The sequence below is a fragment of the Clytia hemisphaerica genome, unplaced genomic scaffold, assembly GCF_902728285.1.
Source record: "Clytia hemisphaerica strain Z4C2 unplaced genomic scaffold, Clytia hemisphaerica genome assembly, whole genome shotgun sequence".
Lineage (NCBI taxonomy): Eukaryota > Metazoa > Cnidaria > Hydrozoa > Leptothecata > Clytiidae > Clytia > Clytia hemisphaerica.
In genome coordinates, this window is record NW_027104406.1 from 721,079 (window position 1) to 744,891 (window position 23,813).

Here is a 23,813-nt window from a genome sequence, read left to right on the forward strand (position 1 = left end):
TGCAAAACTTAGAAATTTGAGAATCTAAATCTGAGCCAGCGGACGAATACCTTTCTTTGCCGCATGAAAGTTTTTCGCACCAAACTGCCATTCAAGCAATAAATTTTTAATATTTCGTGAAATAAATTCTTTTCGTGATAAGTCACATGAAAACATAATGGTACTCGGTAGCACATTTCCTACGAAATTCACCTAGAAACTCAGCTTATGCTTGTGATGGAGTCATACCAGATTCAAATAGCTTTTTGATATAATTGCGAAGCGAATGTACATGAGCGAAGCAGTTTTGCTATCGTGTGTGCGTACCTTTAACTTTCCATTCTTTCAACCATCTATAAGGCAGGAGATGGGAAAAACGTTTAGTATCTCCGAGTCGCGCGACAATCAATATTAAGGGGATAAAACATAAAGGATATTCCCCGAAATGATAGAGAAAATTGTCTCCACTACATTAAATTTGACGTATTCGAATTTGAAACTCCGTGTATGATTACATGGCTCGTATTCAATCGAGCTCCGAGCGAGAGAACAGTAGAGTGGTTTTTTTTGAGACGGACAACGTTATTTTTAAAGACATGTCGCGGGAAAACATCCCTACGGTGCTCTATTCTCCTTGCAGATCGTGGAACGTCGCCCGGTTCGGAAGGGTATTGTCTGATTGGCACAAGAACTGGTGGATGATAAAGTTTTCTTGTTATACCTCCCTGGATTTGATGTTTTGTTTCAATTCTGTTGGTTTGGAATGAGAAATGCATTTTCTTGAAAAAACCGGACAAGTTTGCCAATTTTGACAACAAACTAACTTGAATTTTGCCTGTACATGTAAATGAATTGTAACATGGCAAGTGACTGAATATTTTGGGAGAAATCTGACCATGTTGTGCCTGGAAATAAAACACTTGCAGCTTTAAAAAAGGCTACTCTTGGCTTGATTCATTTACATTTTGTTGTTTGGAAAAATTTGAACCTGGAGCAAAATTAACTATAGATTGAATTTTACTTGGTGCTTCTTCTACAACAATGACACTCAACTGGTAATTGAAACCTCTTTGAGGGGAAAATTATATACGGTAGCGGCTTATTTCCAATTTTTTTGAAGCTGACGACAACCACAGCCAGCCCAGCAGGCGGCCTGATGAATAATGTTAGCTATGTCAACCTCTGAAAAAGTAAGCTAATCGTAAAGACATTGAATATGGATGTAAACAATTGGAAATCACCTTACAAAACTTTTTAAATTAAAAACTTTCATCGTAAACTTTGAAATTATCTTCCGTTTTGATTAAAATGTGGAAAACGTGTCGTGAAATATGAAATTATCTTCGGAATGGGTTTAAAATATGGAAAACTTTTGTAGCGAACCATGAACTTTTCATTTGCATGCGTTCAAAATTTGGAAAACTTTTGTCATAAGAACATGCAGCTTGCTGGAAAAAATTTGTTTTGCTATTTTTGATAACTTAAAGATATTGAAAAAGAACTTTAAAGATAACTTTTATGTACACAAACAGTATGAAGTAATCTCTATGTATCAAGTAATAATGCACAAACTTTTAATTACAACTGGGTGAGAATATCTACTGTAAGAAAACAATGTTTGATAGCTTGAACGGTCAACTTGATTTTCTTTATGATGGTTCATATTTATAGTACTTTAATGCGATAAACTTTTGCGGGAATTAAATTTCGCGGTTGGGCCAATCCCCAAAATTGAAACATTTTGCGGGGACTTAATTTCGCGGATGGCACTATTGTGTGACAATATTCTTACAATTTTTTTGCCTGTACTGTCAAATCACATTGGTCGTTGAAATGCGTATTACTGTATTAGCACTTCTTTGATGCCAGTAAACATTCAAAAAGTATTTATTTAACATTTTTTGAGTTTTGTTTAGAAATATTTTGCTGATAAGGCCTTCTCAAATTTTCAATTCAATGGGATTATAATTAATTAATTTGGGGATGACACCCAAATCCGTGAAATCCGCAAAATTTAATCTCCACAACAGTTTATCGCATTTAAGTATTTTTCCTTTTTGATATCTTTTCTGAAAATAGCCCACCATCACTAATAACTGGTTTTTGCGCTGGTTTGCGTCGTTTTTAGGTTAAAAAATTAATTGATCGTTTGGTCGGCAGATAAAATGTCAGAAAAATTGGATTTTCAAACTATGTGTTGGGCAGAAATCAAATCCAACGAAAATTTTGAATAAATAGCTACAAACACTACATTGCAGTGTTCGGAAAATTAAGAAAAATATTATCAGTCAGTTGGACAGTGGCGAAAACTAGTTTTATGTGTGATTGTGGCCTTATAAAATGTTTTTATAACTTTTCAGAATGCTTTTGAAATGGAAAATGGCTTCTGAGAGTGGAGTTTTTTCCCTTGGGTTTTCTTTCAGATTAAAACTTTTTTTCCAATATACAAGACATTTTTCCATCCTTGCAATCTGTTGAACTTAAGTATAATACGAAATTGCTTTTTTTGAAAGTTTTTATTTCCTTTTAAACATTTTTAGTTACGTATTCCGTTTTTTTGAAAATATGAAATTTTCTTATTATTTGGAACTAAATGTTTTGCTTGCAACTTGCGAATCGAGGTGGCTCTGGATTGCTTCGCAACTTTTATACATATACGGCTTGTTTTACGTTTCCTCTGAAATCAATTTAAAGCTTAAAGCATGAAGAGAATTCACGGGGTGATTGTGTTTATGCTCTATATCTATGGTACATCTAAATGGAGTTGGTTGTTTCATTAGAATCACTTTTAAGTATCTTAACCGACATCTGAAAGGGACAAAAAGTAGCCCTGAATCTTTTGGTTGGTGGTTTCTTCTCCAATATTGACTTGACATCTCTTGTCTTTTCGTACCTTGTGTCGTGGTAGCATCTATAAAACACTCGCTCCGAATAGATACTCTTCTCAGTGTTCTTTTTTCGGGTCCTAATTTTCAAGGTTTCACCCGTGTATTTTGAGTAGGTTTCAATAAATTTTTTGAAATCTGTGCTGAAAGATATATCACATTTTATCTCAATATCAGTTTCATGATTTTCATCACAAGAAAATGTAACAATTTCGTACTTTGATTCGATTTTCTCAAAAATATCAGCAATCAAATCCCTCTCCATGTTTACAAGAGTACCATTATGTGTTCATGTGACTTATCACGAAAAGAATTTATTTCACGAAATATAAAGATTTATTGCTTGAACGGCAGTTTGGTGCGAAAAACTTCATGCGGCAAAGAAAGGTATTCGTCCGCTGGCTCAGATTTAGATTCTCAAATTTCTAAGTTTTGCAGGTCTTCGGCCGTTTGTGTAGGTCTTCGGCCGCTGAAAACTGATCGCACATTAAATTAGTAGGTCTTCGGCCGTTAGCGTAGGTCTTCGGCCGCTGGAAAACCGCACATTAAAGTTTTAAAGGTATTCGGCCGCTAGCGTAGGTCTTCGTTCGTTGACGGAAAAAAAATCCGCTTCGCCGTTCTCCAGGCCTATATAAGACCCTTGGTTTATCAGCAAAAAGCTATCAAATTCAAAATAACTAAGGAAAACAAATGAGAAAAGCATAAAAAAACAACACTTTTTTCGAGATTTCCGGATCGGACAACGGAAAAAAAAAATATTTTCTCTATTAGGATCCGTCACATTTTGGGTATTGGCCATTATACATTAGACAAAAAATCAGAAAAATCAAATGAGCCTCTCATCTTTAGAAACGAACGAACGAACGAACGAACGTACAACGATTAATTTATAGGACCTCCAGGTAGGTCAAAAATATTTTTTTTCACGCATTCCCTATGTTATCACTTCCCGTTGACAGGCTTTTAATTGGCGAGTTTTGAAAAGATAACTTAGAAATTCAATGGAGTCGCCGCCGACATTATTTTGTTTCCATGGGCGTTCGACCAGGGTGAAGTCAGTAACTTTGGCGGTTTAAAAGTCGTGTGACGTCAAATATAATTGACGTCAAATATTACATTGGACGTCAAAAAAAAAATATTGCAAAGAGCGTCAAAATAAAATAGAAACTCATTTCTGAAAAACCATTTGGATTAGAGAGCACGCTCTTCGTTTTGAATACCTATTTTGGAGATTTTTTTATATTTTATTCATTTTTATTACAATTATTGGATCATTGCACTGTTATCTTGGATCACTGTGACAACCAAATCATGGAGACGAACGATTCAATCGCATCGCCAATTCCGGTAAAGGACGAAGTTCAAATACCATTGGAGGTACAACAAACATCTACTTCAATCAGTGGACATGACTCAAACTCGAACAAGGCTTTGAGCCAGGAGAAGAACCTATCTTTAAAAGATAAACCGACAAAGAAGGTATGTTAAGATATTTTTGCTCAACTTTCACTTAATTTCATAAGAATTAATAATCACAATTGAATCTTGCTTAATCGAGCTCCTGTTATTTGAATCTTTCTATAATTCGAACTTATAGTAAGTAAGTAAAGGTAGCAACAAAGGCTAATAAAAGTCAACGCTACTTTACAATTAAAAAAGACTAATGTTTTGTTGGCAGCTCATCGTCGCTGCTACTGAGGCTAGAATAGACAGCTTTTGGTTGGCAAAGTTTTTGTTTGTTTTTATCAAGTGAAGGTTATCTGTTCTGGGACTTCCTCTCACACGCCAAATGAAATCACCATCACATTCGGAGTTCCATTTTTTAGCTTTTTCGCACATCTCTTTGATTTTTCTTCTTTCATTGATGGTGAAATCATCAGTGATGCTTAGATGATATCAAAACTTTTTTAAGGCTTTAAGGTTGCTCATGATTCTTTCTTTTTCTTCTTCACTTTGCAAAGTCACCTTTATCGGACGATTTTTCTTCGATTTTTCATGTTCGAACCCAATACGATGTTGATGCGTTGGTTTGATGTAGCGGATGCCGATATCTTTGAGCAGATCCTCCATTTCCTTTTTGTCCTCTTCTTGATCTTCTTCTTTCGTGTCTTCAGCTTGTTCACAGAGGCCATGAATTATGATGTTTTTGGCCCAGCGCTAGCGATAGGGCCTTTCATTTGCAACTTTCCGTCCGTCCGTTGTCTGTCCGTCCGTTTTGGTAGAAACGGCGCTTAAAACCAGTAACACACTTTTTAATCTTGCCGTCTGGAGAGGGAAAAGCTTGCTAAAGTCGGATACTGGCTATCAAAAATATATTTTCTGATTCCGCGCTCCTTCAAAACAATTTTCAAAACAAAACAAGATGGCGGTTGAAGCGAGGAGGTTGATTCATACTTTCTTGAACATTTTATTTGCTTTAGTGGTCAAGAGACTTTCAAACCATAGAAATTTTTAGTGATTTTTCTTTATAAACCTTTTTCAACATATCTTATAAACTAACACTGCCATATCTTATAATCTTTGCTCAAGATTTCATAAAGTTTTATGAGTGAAAATTATGTCTTAAATCACTTTCACTTTTAGTTTCTTGTTTTCAAAAAGACTTTATTTCAGGAAATAATGATGGCTTTTGATATAGAAATAAATAAACTGAAATGCAGCTCATGTGTAAATTTGAATAAGATTGCAACTTTTTTCTTGATACTACACAAGAAAACAGTCACTTCTGGATCTGTGTCGTGTTAACAACAGTCACAGTGTGGTAATTAATGGTGGAATGTGGTGATTTTCAAACTCGACACATAATTATTTCAAGTAAGCTGATTCTGGAATTTGTTAATGGACACTAAAATGGAGCTCATGTGTAAATTGGAACAAGATTGGAACTTGTTTCATGATGCTACGCGTGAAAATGGTTATTTCTGGATCCGTCTCGTTTGACGATTGGTGGCTTGATTTTTCAAACTCGACACAGAATTATTTAAATAAGCTGATTATGGAATAAGTTAATGGACACTAAAATGCAGCTCATGTGTGAAGTTGAACAAGATTGGGACTTTTTTCATGATCCTACACATTAAATAAAATGGTCATTTCTGGATCTGTCGCATTAAACGGTCGGTGGCTTGAGTTTTCAAACTCGACCCGCATAATTACTTAAAGTATATAAACTGATTCTGGAATCTGTTAATGGACACTAAATTTATGCTTATGCTCCAACTTGGGACTATCTTACACAACATGGGACGGCCATTCCACCACCATTTCACCGAACCTCCAAGGTCATTTGATTTGAGTTTAATGAACCGCGTATTAAAAAATACCTTATTGGTATATATTTTCGCGTGTTACAAATTTTCGCCAATCGCGAAATTTTTTCGAAAAAACGTGCGATTCACTAAACTAGGTATTTTCAAAAAAGTGGGAATATAGAGCAAGAAAAAGACTGATTTTGCTTGAAACACAGCGTTTTTGATGTAAAATTACTAAGAAAAATTTTTTCGCGTGTATTTAATTTCGCGATTTTGTAATTTTGAAAAATTTAAACAGTATTATATTTCGCGAAAATTGACCAAAAAACTCGCGAAATTAAGTACCCGCGAAAATTTGTAACACGCGAAAATATATACCAATAAGGTACACGATTTCTCTTTTGCACCGAGTAGGCTTTTAAATCGAAATATGAAAAAAATCCGTATTGGAACACACGCGAGTGTTTGATCACTCTAAGAGGAACGAAGAAGTATGATTGATAAGCTTGGTGGGGTTATCAAAACAAATTTGCTGTCAAAGAGATTTATCAGTAAGTGAAAATACAGACCAGATATCAACGAGTCCCATGTTGCGTACACTTGTCCCAAGTTGGAGCAGTTGACGGTAGATTGAAACTTCTTTCATGGTTGCAACGCATGAACAATGAAAATGGTCATTTCTGGATCGGTCACATTAACTGTTAACTCACATTAACCACATGAATTTTATTAGCCTTGATATCCAGACCGTAAAATTATTTCACCGTTTTAAGATTAGTTTTCTGGTTTACGGTCTGGTCCAACTAACATGCCAAATGAATGACCTGGCTGGTCATTAAAATAAACTATATTCAGCTCTGCTCACAGCTCTACTCCACCATTTTTGTTTTGATTTAACTTTGTATTTTAATGGAACCGGTATTTTAAACGGACCGGGTAAACCTGCACCTGTAGGCCCAGTTGGTAGGAGACCATTCAATAAAATTTCAAGCGTCTAACCAATGAGAAGTGCCACTGTGGTTTTGAAATTTTTTTTTCCTGTTTTCACTTTGATCCATGTCAACGGGGTCATACATTTGCTGTTTTGCGCGCTCGTTTTCAACACGTTTTCAACACGTTACTAATCGCTTTATTGCTGGGCCTTCACGCCCAACTGGCTTCTTGTTTCTTCTTGATTCGATGTCTCGTTTTTCTCCCCTCTCCTCTTCTTTTTGTTTCGCAACAACAGATTTAAGATTTTCCTTGTGTGCTTTGGTTATATCAGCGTAGGTTTTACGGGATGACTCTTTCATGAAATCTTTTGTCTGTTGTATCTCTTCTTTTATCATTTTCCTTGTTTTGGCTTCTAGGTCGCTCATCTTTTGTGTTAGCATTGTTTCGATGTCGTTGTTGATGACTTGTCGGTTTTTGGTCAGTTGTTTTTTGAGTTTTTTTATTTCGTCGTCCTTTTTAGCAATCTGCTCTTGCATCATATGGTACTTGTTTTCTCCGATTTTACTTCTTAAGGATCTCGTTATTCGCACACAATTGTGACATACATATTGATTATTGTACGTGTTAGCGAATATTTGCAGTTGGTAAAGTGGCAACTGTGTGCATTCGTAATGTACCATACGTTGGCAGCTACGGCATTTGAGTCGATTTTGATCTTCATCATCAATACACGTAACAAGGGTGCATGTTGCAGTTGTGTTTGCTGCTTCAATTGGTGGGTCTTGGGTGTTTTTATCGCGATTTTTGTTCATATTTAGCGAATTTCGATGCTTCTTTGAGTTTCCACCATTTTTTTGAAAGCGATACAGAACACGTCTTGACTATTTGACGTCAAATAAAAAACTATTCCTGGTCCCCGTCAAGGACAAAACCTCTTAAAATATTTTCTATGATATATACTTTTGAATCACTCTATATTTCGAACAAACAAGATTCCCCGTTCGAGTTTTCTATTTGGTTGAGTTGTAGGAGGCTTTAGAGGCCTATTCTCGCAACTATAGACGCTTACTAATGAGCGTCCCGTCAGCACCTTGAACTGACTACCCAATTCCCCTCACATGGCATGGGTTGACCCGGGCGAAGGAACGTTCACTTGCCAAGTGAACTGCCGTGAGTGGGAATCGAACCCTGGCCTCCTGCACAGAAGCCAAGGTCGACTAACACTTTACCACGGCACCTATAAAAAATGTTCGAATGGTAGTCAACTGTAGGTTGTTTCTTAAATCTTTTAATGTTTATTAAACCCTTTCAAGTTTATTTTACCCTTATAAAGCGTTGTGTTACTTATCTTAGGAATGTTCTTGCTTTTTTCAACACGACAATTCCTTATTTCGCGATAATTTTTATATTAGCCTAGTCATCAAATATATATTTTTAAACCGGGCTATTTAATTCATAGCAATGAATTTTTGAGTTCGTTCATCGTCACATTTAAGGGTTTCTTTTGTCATTTTCCAAGGAGATATTATATTTTTAAGAATTTTTTTGACTTTGAAAATGTTAGTCCCCTGTATGGATTCTTAACGATTCTTAATGGAACAGCCATTATTTATTATATTTATTGTATTCGAACTTTTAATGAATCTGAGTCTTTATTGAGCAAAAATTTACTATCTGGCTTTTTTTCATATAAAATACTTTGTTTGAAATCGATTCACAGACTGCTCCTAAACTTTATAACTAATCTCAAATTTATTGACTGATTGGGATGCAGTTAAGGGTCGTAATTTAATAGAATTTAACATACAAATCATTTAAATTTCAGGAGGCCACTGAAACACCTACCGCGCAAGAGGTGTATGATATGGTGCACTCTGCGGACAACCGCCATGTGTCAATTGGCGATGGCAAGAAGCGGCGCTTGAGAAAACGCCCATCAAACAAAAATACTACCGCCGTGGAAGGATCAAGTGAGCGGAAACTATCTACGACTTGTGATGGTAGTAATCAAACTGATGACACCGGTGACAAGAAGCCTACTGGTAATATCTTATCCAAAGTTATGTTTTTCGAACAAAAGAAGCAAATTATTAGTGCATCTCCAAGTGAGAATATAATAGTGGAAAAAGTTCCCACACTCACATCGGGCGCCAGCACAACTCGAAAAGATTTGGATGAATTTTCACTGTCAAATAAAGAATTGGCAACGGACGATATCGTTCAAGCGCGGTCAAGCTACGCTGAAATGGCCAAAAAGCCGCCAGCGGTTAAGCCCCGACCAGTTCAACCTAAAATGGCTAAAGGACCGAAGGACAGAGTGAAAGAACCGTCCGAAGATAAGACTGTATCTAAAATTATAAAAAAAGGCAAAAAGCCATCAAATTGGCAAAGAAAAAGTTCACGCAAACTAAGGACACCTGCTAATGGGTCTAAATCCAGCATCGGTAACAATTCATCGCTAGGGTCGAATAAAAGAGTTGCTTACTTTGATCGCCGTGGTGCCGCTGACAAAAGAAAATCTGAAGCCAAAATGAAGAGTAGGGCTTCAATGCAAGTAACAGATAGAAACCGAAAAGGCAGTCAAAACTACCTACACAAGAAACCATTACGAAAATCGAACCACAGAACCAACTCCGCAGATCAAACTAAAAATAAGGGTCCTAGTAAGAATCCAGTTAAGGCACCCTGCAGAAAGTCTGATGCCATTGACAAAAAATTTGAGGAGAAAGCTCTCCTAAACGCAGCACAGGGTGAAAGGTCGTCTCCACAACAAGATCAAGCAGTAGCTAATGAACCGAAGAATGATTCAATGAAGACTTCGCAATCTATCGTCAAGTCAAGAACACCAAGCTACGCCGATGTAGCTAAAAAACCAGCGGTACGCAAACCCAGTCCCATAAAAAATGTACCAGTTGAAGACAAAGAGAAGGACAGGGATACAGGTGCCACTACCAAGAACCGCAAGAAAAGTTCTTCTAAAAAGATCATTATGGTTCAGCCTTTATCGCATACGCAAATGTTGAAGCCCCGTGCTGGCCAGAGTAAAAGTGTAGAAACATCAACAAAAAGTGATGGTGTCGCAGCTAAAGCAGCTTTCTTCGCAAGTCAAATCAAAAAGAATGATAAGACAAGTCGAACGATTATTCCCAAACAAGGCAACCGAACTCCAATACCTACAACAGCTCAAAAGAGCATTAACACAAACAAATGTAAACAAGGAAGAAAGGAGAGTTCCAAAAATTGCGTTTTGGTGAAGAAGAGTAAATTTAGCCAGGACAGCTTTACATTAGACCGAGCAGAGAGTAAAGAGGTTAGTTTGACAGTATCGAGCGGATCGGAGGACGAGCTTACGGATACCGTTAGCGAGTCTTCAATCGAGGAGACAGTTATTTCTGTAGAGGTTGTCGATTCTATCTCAAATGTGGTTTCTCTGACACCATTGGATGACTTTGATTCGTTTCCAATGAACGATCAAATGACGAATTTCGAAGACTTCGAGTCGTCTCCAAAGAACGATCAGACGAATTTTGAAGACTTCGAGTCGTCTCCAAAGAACGATCAAATGCCAGATTTTGAAGACGTGCAAACAGCTAACAGTAAATCATCCAATGAGTGTGCCACAGAAACGTCTACTGCTGCTATTGTTAGAAGTAACGGTACTACTCAAAACAAGTCGGTATTCCCTTTATTGTCAAATGAACTTTTGATCAAACAAGATGCCAGTCAGCATAAGGCCGCCCATCCACGCAAGACATCTAGCGCACCGCCACATGATTTAACAACAACTGTCTCGGTCGACCACGATAAAGTTCAAAACAAAGCACAAAGTCTTGGATCTTTGAATAACGAACTCACAGGAGATGAGCCAACTATGTCCGTAGACCACGATACATCTCAAATCAAAGCACAAAGTGAATCTTTGAATGATGAACTCACAGGAGATGAGCCAACTATGTCCGTAGACCACGATACATTTCAAAACAAAGCGCACAGTGGATCTTTGAATGATGAACTCACAGGAGTTGAGCCAACTATGTCCGTAGACCATGATACATCTCAAATCAAAGCACAAAGTGAATCTTTGAATGATGAACTCACAGGAGATGAACCAACTGTGTCCATAGACCAGGAGACATCTCAAATCAAAGCACAAAGTGAATCTTTGAATGATGAACTCACAGAAGATGAACCAACTGTGTCCGTAGACCATGATACATCTCAAATCAAAGCACAAAGTGAATCTTTGAATGACAAACTCACAGAAGATGAACCAACTGTGTCCGTAGATCATGATACATCTCAAAACAAAGCACAAAGTGAATCTTTGAATGATGAACTCACAGGAGATGAACCAACTATGTCTGTAGACAATGATACATCTCAAATCAAAGCACAAAGTGAATCTTTGAATGACAAACTCACAGAAGATGAACCAACTGTGTCCATAGACCAGGAGACATCTCGAATCAAAGCACAAAGTGAATCTTTGAATGATGAACTCACAGGAGTTGAGCCAACTGTGTCCGTAGATCATGATACATCTCAAATCAAAGCACAAAGTGAATCTTTGAATAATTTGAATGACAAACTCACAGAAGATGAACCAACTGTGTCCGTAGACCAGGAGACAGCTCAAATCAAAGCACAAAGTGAATCTTTGAATGACAAACTCACAGAAGATGAACCAACTGTGTCCGTAGATCATGATACATCTCAAATCAAAGCACAAAGTGAATCTTTGAATAATTTGAATAACGAACTCACAGGAGATGAACCAACTGTGTCCATAGACCAAGATACATCTCAAATCAAAGCACAAAGTGAATCTTTGAATAACGAACTCACAGAAGATGAACCAACTGTGTCCGTAGATCATGATACATCTCAAATCAAAGCACAAAGTGAATCTTTGAATGACAAACTCACAGAAGATGAACCAACTGTGTCCGTAGACCAGGAGACATCTCAAATCAAAGCACAAAGTGAATCTTTGAATGACAAACTCACAGAAGATGAACCAACTGTGTCCGTAGATCATGATACATCTCAAATCAAAGCACAAAGTGAATCTTTGAATAATTTGAATAACGAACTCACAGGAGATGAACCAACTGTGTCCATAGACCAAGATACATCTCAAATCAAAGCACAAAGTGAATCTTTGAATAACGAACTCACAGAAGATGAACCAACTGTGTCCGTAGATCATGATACATCTCAAATCAAAGCACAAAGTGAATCTTTGAATGACAAACTCACAGAAGATGAACCAACTGTGTCCATAGACCAAGATACATCTCAAATCAAAGCACAAAGTGAATCTTTGAATGAGGAACTCACAGGAGATGAACCAACTGTGTCCGTAGATCATGATACATCTCAAATCAAAGCACAAAGTGAATCTTTGAATGACAAACTCACAGAAGATGAACCAACTGTGTCCATAGACCAGGAGACAGCTCAAATCAAAGTAAAAAGTGAATCTTTGAATGAGGAACTCACAGGAGTTGAGCCAACTGTGTCCGTAGACCAGGAGACAGCTCAAATCAAAGCACAAAGTGAATCTTTGAATAACGAACTCACAGGAGATGAACCAACTGTGTCCATAGACCAGGAGACAGCTCAAATCAAAGCACAAAGCATATCTTTGAATGACAAACTCACAGGAGATGAACCAACTATGTCCGTAGACCATGATACATCTCAAAACAAAGCACAAAGTGAATCTTTGAATGAGGAACTCACAGGAGATGAACCAACTGTGTCCATAGACCAGGAGACAGCTCAAATCAAAGCACAAAGCATATCTTTGAATGACAAACTCACAGGAGATGAACCAACTATGTCTGTAGACCATGATACATCTCAAATCAAAGCGCACAGTGGATCCTTGAACAACTCACTTACAGAACTCACACCCTCCAACCTGGTTAAAGCTGATACGCACTCAAGTGCTGATGATTCGGTTACGCGTGAACATTCAGGAAAGTTTCCGGAATTTAAAGACATATTGGGCGGATGGAAACAGAGTGAGCTGCAGCAGAAAAAATGCCCAACAAGTTCCAAAGCTAAGAACCCAAAGAATGCCTCTGACGCATTGCGAATCCAATTGAATACCACATTGGAAGCCAATAAAAAACTTCGTGCAGATAAATCCAAGCTTCAAGAGGTAAATTTTCAAGTTTTCCCATGTATGAGCTACATAGTTTTGTAGAGAACGAGTTTTAAAGCATGAATCTTTTCATAGGAAAGTAAATAAACTCTTGAACAAGTATGCAGACGAGCCTATGTCGTTCAATGCTGCAGTTAACACTTTACTATTCCACAATAAACTGTCTACTGCGTCTTTGAACGGCGTATTCGCACATGTCACATCTACTGAGCATTCAGAAAATTAAGGAAATATATTTCATTTTAAAGTTCCCTGAAGGAGTGCTTTGAGAGATGAATTAACGTAGCATCGTAGACGCGAGCTTTAAAAACACAATACACCTTTTCGACCGTAGCCGCCAATTGCCGCGCGGGCATTTTTTTGTCCGCTTTATCCCACTAAAACCGTCCCAGTCCTTTTTTCGCATCTATAGACAATAGAAAAATGTGTCAAAAAAGGATTGGATCGAGTTTAGTGAGATAAAAATGGCACGCGCCTGACCGCGCGACTACGGTCGAAAAGGTGTATTCCTTAAATGTTGAAAGAGTTAAACTCTTGAAAAATTATGACGACGAGCCTATGTCGTTCAATGCTGCGGTTGATTCTTTACTATTCCATAATAAACTGTCTATTGCGTCTTTGAACGGCGTATTCACAAATGTCACAGTCATAATATTAAGGAAATATATTTCATTTTGAACTTCCCTTTAGGAGTGCTCTGAGAGATAAATTAATGTGATGCGAGCATTAAAACACAATTCCTTAAATGTTGAAAACTGTTGAAAATGCTAAACTCTAGAAAAATTATGACGACGAGCCTATGTCGTTCAGTGGTACGGTTGACAACGTTACTATTCCATAATAAACTGTCTACTGTGTCTTTGAACGGTGTATTTCCACATGTCATATCTACTGAGCATTCAGAAAATTAAGGAAATATATTTCATTTTGAACTTCCCTTTAGGAGTGCTCTGAGAGATGAATTAATGTGATGCGAGCATTAAAAACACAATTCCTTAAATGTTGAAAGAGCTAAACTCTTGAAAAATTATGACGACTAGCCTATGTTGTTCAGTGGTACGGTTGACAACGTTACTATTCCATAATAAACTGTCTACTGTGTCTTTGAACGGTGTATTTCCACATGTCATATCTACTGAGCAGTCATAATATTAAGGAAATATATTTCATTTTGAACTTCCCTTTAGGAGTGCTTTGAGAGATAAATTAATGTGATGCGAGCATTAAAACACAATTCCTTAAATGTTGAAAACTGTTGAAAATGCTAAACTCTAGAAAAATTATGACGACTAGCCTATGTCGTTCAGTGGTACGGTTGATTCTTTACTTTTCCATAATAAACTGTCTACTGCATCTTTGAACGGCGTATTCGCACATGTCATATCTACTGAGCAGTCATAATATTAAGGAAATATATTTCATTTTGAACTTCCCTTTAGGAGTGCTCTGAGAGATGAATTAATGTGATGCGAGCATTAAAAACACAATTCCTTAAATGTTGAAAGAGCTAAACTCTTGAAAAATTATGACGACTAGCCTATGTTGTTCAGTGGTACGGTTGACAACGTTACTATTCCATAATAAACTGTCTACTGTGTCTTTGAACGGTGTATTTCCACATGTCATATCTACTGAGCATTCAGAAAATTAAGGAAATATATTTCATTTTGAACTTCCCTTTAGGAGTGCTCTGAGAGATGAATTAATGTGATGCGAGCATTAAAAACACAATTCCTTAAATGTTGAAAATGCTAAACTCTAGAAAAATTATGACGACGAGCCTATGTCGTTCAGTGGTACGGTTAACACTTTACTATTCCATAATAAACTGTCTACTGTGTCTTTGAACGGTGTATTTCCACATGTCATATCTACTGAGCAGTCATAATATTAAGGAAATATATTTCATTTTGAACTTCCCTTTAGGAGTGCTTTGAGAGATAAATTAATGTGATGCGAGCATTAAAACACAATTCCTTAAATGTTGAAAACTGTTGAAAATGCTAAACTCTAGAAAAATTATGACGACTAGCCTATGTCGTTCAGTGGTACGGTTGATTCTTTACTTTTCCATAATAAACTGTCTACTGCGTCTTTGAACGGCGTATTCCCACATGTCACATCTACTGAGTTTAGGAGTACATCATACGGCACCACAGATTTCTGTAAAAGCTCAAAGAACTAGATGTCGTGCTTTAAACTCTTCCAAGCAAAGAAAAAAGTGAATATCGCAAAAAATATTGCTGCTATTGTTTTCGAAAACCCGCTTATTATTGGTCAAGCACTGAAATTCAATTGTAATGTCACGTGACCTAGGTAGGATTTCCTACCTAACCTCGGCACACTTTTCAGCCAAAGCACGACATCTAGCCCTTCGGGTTTTCTAAGTCTATGTACGGCACAGTAGATGTTTCACGCATCTAATCATTTAGTAAATGAAAGAAACAGTTCGACGTTTGAAAGTCTACTATGTCATTGAATGATGTAATCAAACAAGTCACATCTAGTGATTTCGGAATTCATTTTTCAATGGTGCAGTAGAGGTTTCACGCATCTAATCATTTAGTAAATGAAAAACACCTATTTATACTATATTAGAAAGTTATATACCGTTGGAAAGATGTTCTTGAGGGGAATTATCGAATAGATTGAAATAGATTTTGAAAATTATGCAAAAGTTTTTGCCTTTGAAAAAAGGCAAAGTGTCCACATACTTTAGCGACTTACTTCTGATCTCTCAGGGGGTGGATAGATTTTCCAATAAAATGAATCAATTTTTTTTTCTTTTCAGCAAATTCTTAAAGAGAAGGCCAAGAATACTATTGCAACGAAATGGAACGTGGTTCTTTCATTCATGAAAAACTGCAACATGAAAAAGTTCCTGAAAAGGAGCAACAAAGAGGAAGAGATGGATTGTCATATCGATCATATGGAAAACGAACTTAAACGTAAAACATCCCTTCTCAAAAGAATGGGTGTTGACCATGAATCCTGTTTTGGGAAGGGAATCCTCCGCTGTGAGAGAATCCTCCGCGAATCCCCCGCGAGAATCCCCCGCATCCCCCGCGAGAGAGAGTTTCTGCGAGAGTGTTTTTTCGGGTCTACCGACGTTGGTTCCCGTCCAAGACATGGTGTCTCGAATCTTTCATCCTCCCACTTTTCAAGTCGTGCGTCAAGATCCCTCCCTGAAATTCAGTGTTCTTTTCAAATTTTAAAAATGAGTTTCATTAGTTCCCGTTCCCCTCAGAGCCCTAAATGCCAAGCTAAGTTTTTTCCTTCCTTGATACTTCAAGCTTATCTTATTTCGAATTAGCGAGAGTTAATCGAATTGAATGACCGATTTCAAAAATTGGACAAAGAGTTCAAAACAGTGTCCAATACACTTTCCGAGTTGTGTGGAGTACAACATGACCTAGAAGACCAGTATAAAAAAGTCTCTGACGAATTAGACGGAACTGCAGACAGGCGAAGGAAAGAAGAAAAGAAGAAAGCCAGAGTCAGCTTTGGTCAAAAGTTTAGAAACCTTTTCGGTTGCGCTTCAGCGCGTAAAGAGCCTCCTAAAAGGCTGGAAGATATCACCGATGCAAATGAATGTCTTGCATATTTAAATTCCCATTGATTTTTCTGTTTAGATTTTTCCTACAAAAATATTTTTTTTAAATTGTTCAAACTTTTGGTTCTTATGATTAGTAATAAAAAAATCCTGTATAAAAATACATTGTTTCAAATTACTTCTGAAAGGGTTAAATTGTCCGATTCTAGTTTTGTTTCGTTTACGGGGAGGGACACGGTACAACTAAATATCAAACACAGTCTGATTTACTATCAAATGTATTTGGTCAGGCGGTAAGGGTCATTGAAGAACTATTTCAAGTAGTGTGTAGATACATCTGCTGTCGTTTATTTGAGCATTTCAAAATATAATTTCGACACTTTTCCATTTTGCAGCTTTTTCACTTATCAAACCCCCTTGAATCTTTGAAAAAGATTTTTAAATTCCGATCGATCAATCTGATTGGCTTGACCGAAATGATTTTTGATTGGTTGAACGATCTAAAACAAAGACAATTCAATGACTAATGATAATAAGAGAAGTATGAATAAATTTGAAAAGTTACAGTGGACCCTGTAATAAAGATACACGTTTTCTTATAAGAACAAGAGGACCAAGACTCAATCATTACCAAAATATAAGAGCAAAATAAGCACAATCCTATAACCTCAGATTTCGGAACTGGCTCTGAAAAGTTTACTGAATTTGAGTCAATAATGAAATAAACTGTATTGCATGTCAAGAACAATTTAAGAACAGCTGAGCCTCAGTCAAAATTTATTGTTTCTTGTAATGGAAAAGTGTGTTTGGACAAAAAGAGACAATTACGGACCAGGGGGTCATAACTCAATTCCTCTCTCAAAGCATGAAATAGAAAGAACAAGTGATATAGCTAGTAACCATATTTCTTTGGTATCATTGATTGGTGGACACTGAAAGAGAAACAATGAAGATCCTCCTGGTGTTGGTATTGCTGGTAATCTGTTCATTATTGGACTCAGCCAGTATTGATCATGATGTCAAAATGCTGAAACTACAATTCAAAGCCATGATGAAATTGCAGACAATGACGAATCAAAAGTTAATCGAAACGATGCAAGAGCTGGATGCCCTGAAGATGAAAGATCAAACAATCAACGGTTACTGTGAAACCAAATCTTCTCAATGTGGATCTTGCTATTGTGTTGAAGATTACAATATTTTTGCCAAGTTTTATTGTGATTGCCGAAAGAAACCAGTGAGGAGAGATTGTAAGGAACATTATTTGAACGGTGAACGAACTAATGGGTTGTACCGTATCAATATAAATACGTATGGTTTGATGGTTGCTGCGTATTGTGATCATACCACTGATGGAGGTTTGTGATTCCCTTGTTCTTGTCATTTTTCTTGATGAATTATGTGAAACTACTCAAATTTTAGAGGTCAAGGGGTTTTGCTTGTGACGTCAGTTTTTGAATCCTGAAAAATCTTTCTAGGCCTTAGCAAACCCCCCTCGCGAAAATTTGAAATTGACCAGGTTTGGTTGCGTCGCATAAAATATGTCACGGGTCCTAAGGGTTTGCCCCCTACTATTAGCAGGTCCGTTTCAATAGTATAGTTGTTCAAATACCATTAGGCTAGTATGGTAGTCGCCGGTAACAGGATGTTTTAAAATTGATGAAAAGAAGCACTACAAGAATAATCTCGATGCTCTCCGTCGGGTTTGGGCTTTTGCATAATTTTCAAAAAAATATAGTAACTCCAATTTAGTGCTTAAAACAGAAATTAATGAATATGAATGTGGTTTTGATTACCTTTTGCTGCAGTAAGATTACGTAAATAATTTTTGAAAAAATCTAATCCATTCGTCTTGCCTACTCTAAATTCACACAACTCTTAAATTAGTTCTCTGCTTTGATTAAGTCTATTTTGCAGGAAAGAATTCAAGTAAGCAAACTGTGATTGAGTTAAAATTATCATCAGAGAGTTTGTTTACTTGATATTTTTCGCTTACACGGAATCAAAACAACTTATTTGAAGTCTATGTAGTATTAGAAAAAAATTGATTTTTTCCAATTCCAGGTGGTTGGACTTTAATCCAAAGACGTTATGACGGGACAACCAATTTCTTTCGCGATTGGAAAACCTTCAAAGAGGGCTTCGGACAACTCCAACATGAACATTGGTTAGGGAATGACAATCTGCATCTACTTACTGCTCAATCTGTTTTGACCGGCTCTGAGGTCAGATTCGACCTTCAAAGCAAAGATTCGAGCTCATGGAAACATGCAAAATATTCAACCTTTCACATTGATAGCGAATCAAATGGCTATCGATTGCACATTTATGGATATTCAGGAGATGCTGGCGATGGAATGACTTATCAGAATGGCATGAAATGGACAACCTCAGATCAAGATAACGATCTCAAATCAGGAGAGAATTGTGCCTTTGTCAAACACGGAGCTTGGTGGCATAAAGGCAACAAATCATGCAGTTACAATGGTCTCAATTCGATTTGGGATAAATATGGTCACGAGAACATATGGATATCTTTTTATTGGTATGATTTTCGTTTATCGTTCTCTGAGATGAAGGTTAGAAGAAAGTAAGAAAAAGAAGATTTTTAAATTAGTTCTGAATATTTTCTATTTTTTTGATTTTCTTGAAATAAACTTTCTATTCAGCGTAATCAAATCGGAATTCCATATTTTCATTATATTCATCCAGACAAAATTGTCATCTCCGCAGACATTTCGAATATTTTAAAAACTACCCCTAAATTTGGATTCATTAAACATTTAATTGACTACGACTTAGTTATTTTTGAGAACCGACAATCCCTAAAACTAACAGAGTTGATTATTTCAAAAATGTTTAAGGAGATTCAGGATTTGGCTCCTGTCTCAAGGTAAGTAATCACATGATGTCAATTCTATAAACAAAGCATTCTTTCAGGAACTATTCTCCATAAGTATGGAAATCATGAAGTATCTTTGACAGCCTGACGGAGCTACGTCAAGTTTTTAACGTAAAGATTGTAATCTTTACGGATATTTTGAATATTCTCGACACTTTAGTGTAAAAAGTACCTCTAAATTCGGGTCCGGCACATAAAATTGAGTAGGATTCAGTTTTGAGAACCGAAAATCCCTAAGACTATGCTGGTCGAAGATTCTGACTCATACACTCTCCTTATTCAAGGAGACACAAGATTTATTGTACATACCTCTATTTCTCTCCACTTGGTCATGACATTACTTTTGATTGCAGATAATTCTTCTTCAATATTGTATTTCGGTTGTTCCGTCATATCCTCCTCAGCTGTAAGAAAGTAAAGTGAATAACACTGTGCGAGTTGGGGAGTTGCTGTTCAAGTGGGGAGTTCGTAAAATTACGGGACCGAAAATTTTTTTATTGAAACTGCCCAAAAGTACAAATTTCAAATTAGCCACTTCAAATTATTTGACTCTAGCAACCCAAAATACTTAGTAGTTATTCATGTCCATAATGCTGACACATGACACTTCTTGTAAAAATATTGACAAAATCTTTAAATACATATTGTCAACATCCCCAAAAATATTGATATACCAGTGATGCTTATGTATAAAAGGATATAAGTTGACAGTCATTCTTAGCCTCAAAATTTCGTAGAGATAGTTATAGAGCTAGAAAAATTGACACTTTCTTTGTCATTTTATCATGGATTGACACTTTTAAAAAAATTTTAAATGGGTTTTACATGGTTCAACTTTAATCAAGAATTATTCTTCAATGTTCAGGGAAATATAAATGGAATGAATTGACAGGAAAATAGCTTTCCTGCGCTCAACGGTGTTAAGCCAAAAGCCGTCATATACCTTTCAAAATCTCGTAGCTTTTTTGTAATTTTTTACACTCCCCAATACTAGACTCCCCAAGTAACGCGACTAGAATAGTTTCCAAACTCAGAAAAAAACCCTCATTAGTTTATCTATCGAAAATTTAAAAAGTGATCGCTGACCTTTATCTAAAACTCTTTAAATTTTAAGATTATTGGAGTCGTTTCTGCAAGAGAAAAGTCCTGTATATTTACTTGAATGACTAGATTTCCGATTAAATTTACTTTATTTTTGAGTATTTCAACCGAAATACAAAAGGTGCATCCGGCTATTACAATCCCGGCCAGGTCATACCAAAGGGTTGCCGTAATTATCCAAAAGGTATTTGATTCCTCTCTGCTAAATGCTCAGTAATTAAGGGAAGGGTTAAGAAGATAAGTGAAGCAATCCAGGAGGAAGACGTCCCTCCCGAATTCAACTAATATAGCTGTCGAAAGTAGTAGCCTTCGTTGCCCCAACAGCATCGCAGACTTACTACACTCTCGTTACTTAAAGATACAATTTTAACCCTTCGTTTATTTCAATTTCCTCGAACCCACGCCTATTCCAACCACTTCAATTTATATTTTAGGCAAATATATTATTTCTTTAGTATATAAAAGCTTGAAATCCTAACGAAAAATTCTGATACCTTTATATGGAGAGATTGCTTTCTTTATCGTCCCCCTGAGAAAATGAAAAAATTATCAAAGTATCAAGTATCAAAGGTTTTTGTGAAGTTATGTAACTATCGCGGCTATTTGGTACCTTATTGGAACTAATTTTCACTGGAACAATATTCTCTCGTTCGAAAAAAAAAAATCGGAAAAATGGCATTCCGGGTTTTAATTTTGTTTTTTTTTGACAGATACATTTTTTCTTAAGATTTTTCAATTCGATAAAATTGGAAAAATTGTATTTCGCAGGTTCAATTTAAAATTTCCGCAAAAATTTGTTATAAGGTAACTTCGATTTACGTAAGGAAATCGCCTCGACAGATTCGAACGTTTTTGGGACAGTTACGTAATTTTAACAAAATATGAAAAGTATCTCTATTTTTAAAAGTAAACTTATATAATTTGGACAAAGTCAACAAGAGCTCTGTAGAGTGTCCAAAAAAATCAACGAAAATCGAGAGATTGTCCTCTCAAACTATCAAGAAATTCGAATACTTGAATCCTAATCTGAGAGGGGAATGGTTATCAAATTTAAGAGACACTGTTCTTGAGGATGATTCAAATCAAACCTTTATAGTTCCATAATCTTTCTTGACAGGTTGTTGTTGTTTACGTTCTGATTGAGCCTTCTTTCGAAGTTTGATCACTGGGAAAACCTGGCGAATTTCGTTATCACTGTGGTGGAAATAGTAGAAAAGAAAGAAACCGTAAATGCTTGGTATATAGTACTTCATGGCTATCTTCCAAAAATGTTGATCGGTTTTTAAATCAATCTGATTGAGCAAGTGCCCAAATTCTCTTTGATTATTTATTTTAAAATTTTTGAATAATGAGGGAAATGAAAGAGGAAACTCTTTTTTGGTAAATGACGAATTTATCTGTCTGAATATTACGATAAAACAAAAAAGCGGAGATGTCAGTTTTTAAACTGGTTACAACCGAGCATCTTAAAACAACTCAAGTATTTAATTTTATAAACTCTCTTTGAGGGAATTTAAACCCATCTAACTCGGATTAACTTTTGCGAGATAAATTTTGATTTCGAGAATTTTTTCCCTTTTCGTGAAATTAAAATCGCTAAACGCGTGAGATTGCTGACTTGCGAAATTAAATCCACCGCCAGTCAAAAATTCTCTTTGGTGGAAAAATACCATTATACCTGGATTTAGGCTTATTCACAAAGTTTTCAAAGCTCGCTAATTAAAATCCAGAAATCGAGATTTTTTTAACCTGCGAAATTAATCCGACTAAAGTATTCTTTATTTGTGTTAAACCATTTAAAAAAGAGTAACGAAAAGGTATTCTCTGAATTACGCAAATAAGTTACAGTCAAGACATTTAATAGATACTAGAGGCCGGTATCCACTTTTGTGCGAAATGGCGACAGTTTTTTTCCAACCTTGCCTGATTGTCATAAAAAAATTACGTCAAAAAAAGTTTCGCGCGAACAAAAAAGTTGAAGGAAGTTCTACTTTTTCATCCTCATTTCGAAATGAATTGCTTACAAAAACGTCAATAAGTTTTCGCTCGTGCCGCCGAAAGTGGAGACCGGCCTTAAAACCCTATAAGAACATTGAACTACATCCAGTTGCCAATGACGTCACCTTTCCAGATATTGCAATCGTAATGCCTAATACATAAGTTAACTCGGCAGCAGATATCGTCTCGTATAATTCTCACAAGTCTACAGAAAAAAAAAGGGATTTCTTCATCTATCTATTGTCCTTGTACGTCGTCTTTTAAGATTTTACTTGCACTTTTTAATAATCTAATTTTATTATTTTTAGACACTAAATAATTACTAATGATGAATTAATATATCGAAACATTAAGAATAAAAAATTAACATTGCTTCTGTCAATTCATTCGACGATGTCTTGATTGCTTATTATTCTTCATCAATGAAACAATTACGGACCAACGTATAGATACCCTTTACTCTAAGGTCCCGAATAGTAGGAGGGTCCGAATAAAAAGGGGAGGGGGGTCCGAAATGTTTTAAAAATGTAATAAACGAGGGGACCTTATCGTCGCGGGAGTCGGAAATTTTAAAACCCCAAAATAACTTTATCATATACTTAAACAAGGCTATTTAGCTTTTAATAGCTGAAAATATTTTCAAAAATAAATAAAGGGGGGGGGGGACGTTTATTTCGGGACCTGCTTAGAGCCCGACTCAGCGGTTAACTTACAACCTAATTTTTTTCTTTTCTTTTCAAATGATTTAAACGCAAATTTTTCAGCTTTGACTGTGTAAAAATTTCGAGCAAGTTTAGATTTTTTTGGTTTCAGTCAAACGTCATTCGTCCTGTCGTCGATCAAAACTACGATAAGTGAAGTAAAAAACGAATGCAAGAAATTATAATCCATAATCGCATGGTGATTGAAATTCGATTGACGTTTTTGTTTAGTTATTTTGTATTTCCCGCGAACTTGTGTAATTTCCCTCAAGCTTTTGAATTTCCCTCCTAGATTTGTAATTTCCCGCAGAGTGAAATTTTTCATCGTTTGGAAATTC

The 23,813-nt window shown here is 36.3% G+C and overlaps 2 protein-coding genes across 2 annotated transcripts in view; one reads left to right on the top strand and one right to left on the bottom strand.

Moving 5' to 3' along the window:
- The window catches only part of LOC136820078 (unconventional myosin-X-like), a 62,606-nt gene that overhangs the window by 4,927 nt on the left and 33,866 nt on the right, over window positions 1-23,813 (bottom strand). Inside the window, exons 47-51 of the mRNA XM_067076317.1 lie at window positions 22,943-22,979; window positions 22,878-22,899; window positions 21,864-21,970; window positions 21,271-21,303; window positions 19,985-20,079 (exon numbers count right to left, since the gene is read on the bottom strand). Of these exons, the coding sequence (XP_066932418.1) occupies window positions 19,985-20,079; window positions 21,271-21,303; window positions 21,864-21,970; window positions 22,878-22,899; window positions 22,943-22,979 (294 nt within the window). The remainder of the gene's footprint in view (window positions 1-19,984; window positions 20,080-21,270; window positions 21,304-21,863; window positions 21,971-22,877; window positions 22,900-22,942; window positions 22,980-23,813) is intronic.
- LOC136820067 (uro-adherence factor A-like) lies at window positions 4,057-16,839 on the top strand. Its single transcript, XM_067076306.1, has 4 exons — window positions 4,057-4,343; window positions 8,874-13,217; window positions 16,012-16,197; window positions 16,534-16,839. Exons 1-4 carry the CDS (start codon window positions 4,176-4,178, stop codon window positions 16,837-16,839), a joined length of 5,004 nt encoding a protein of 1,667 aa, XP_066932407.1. The 5' UTR covers window positions 4,057-4,175.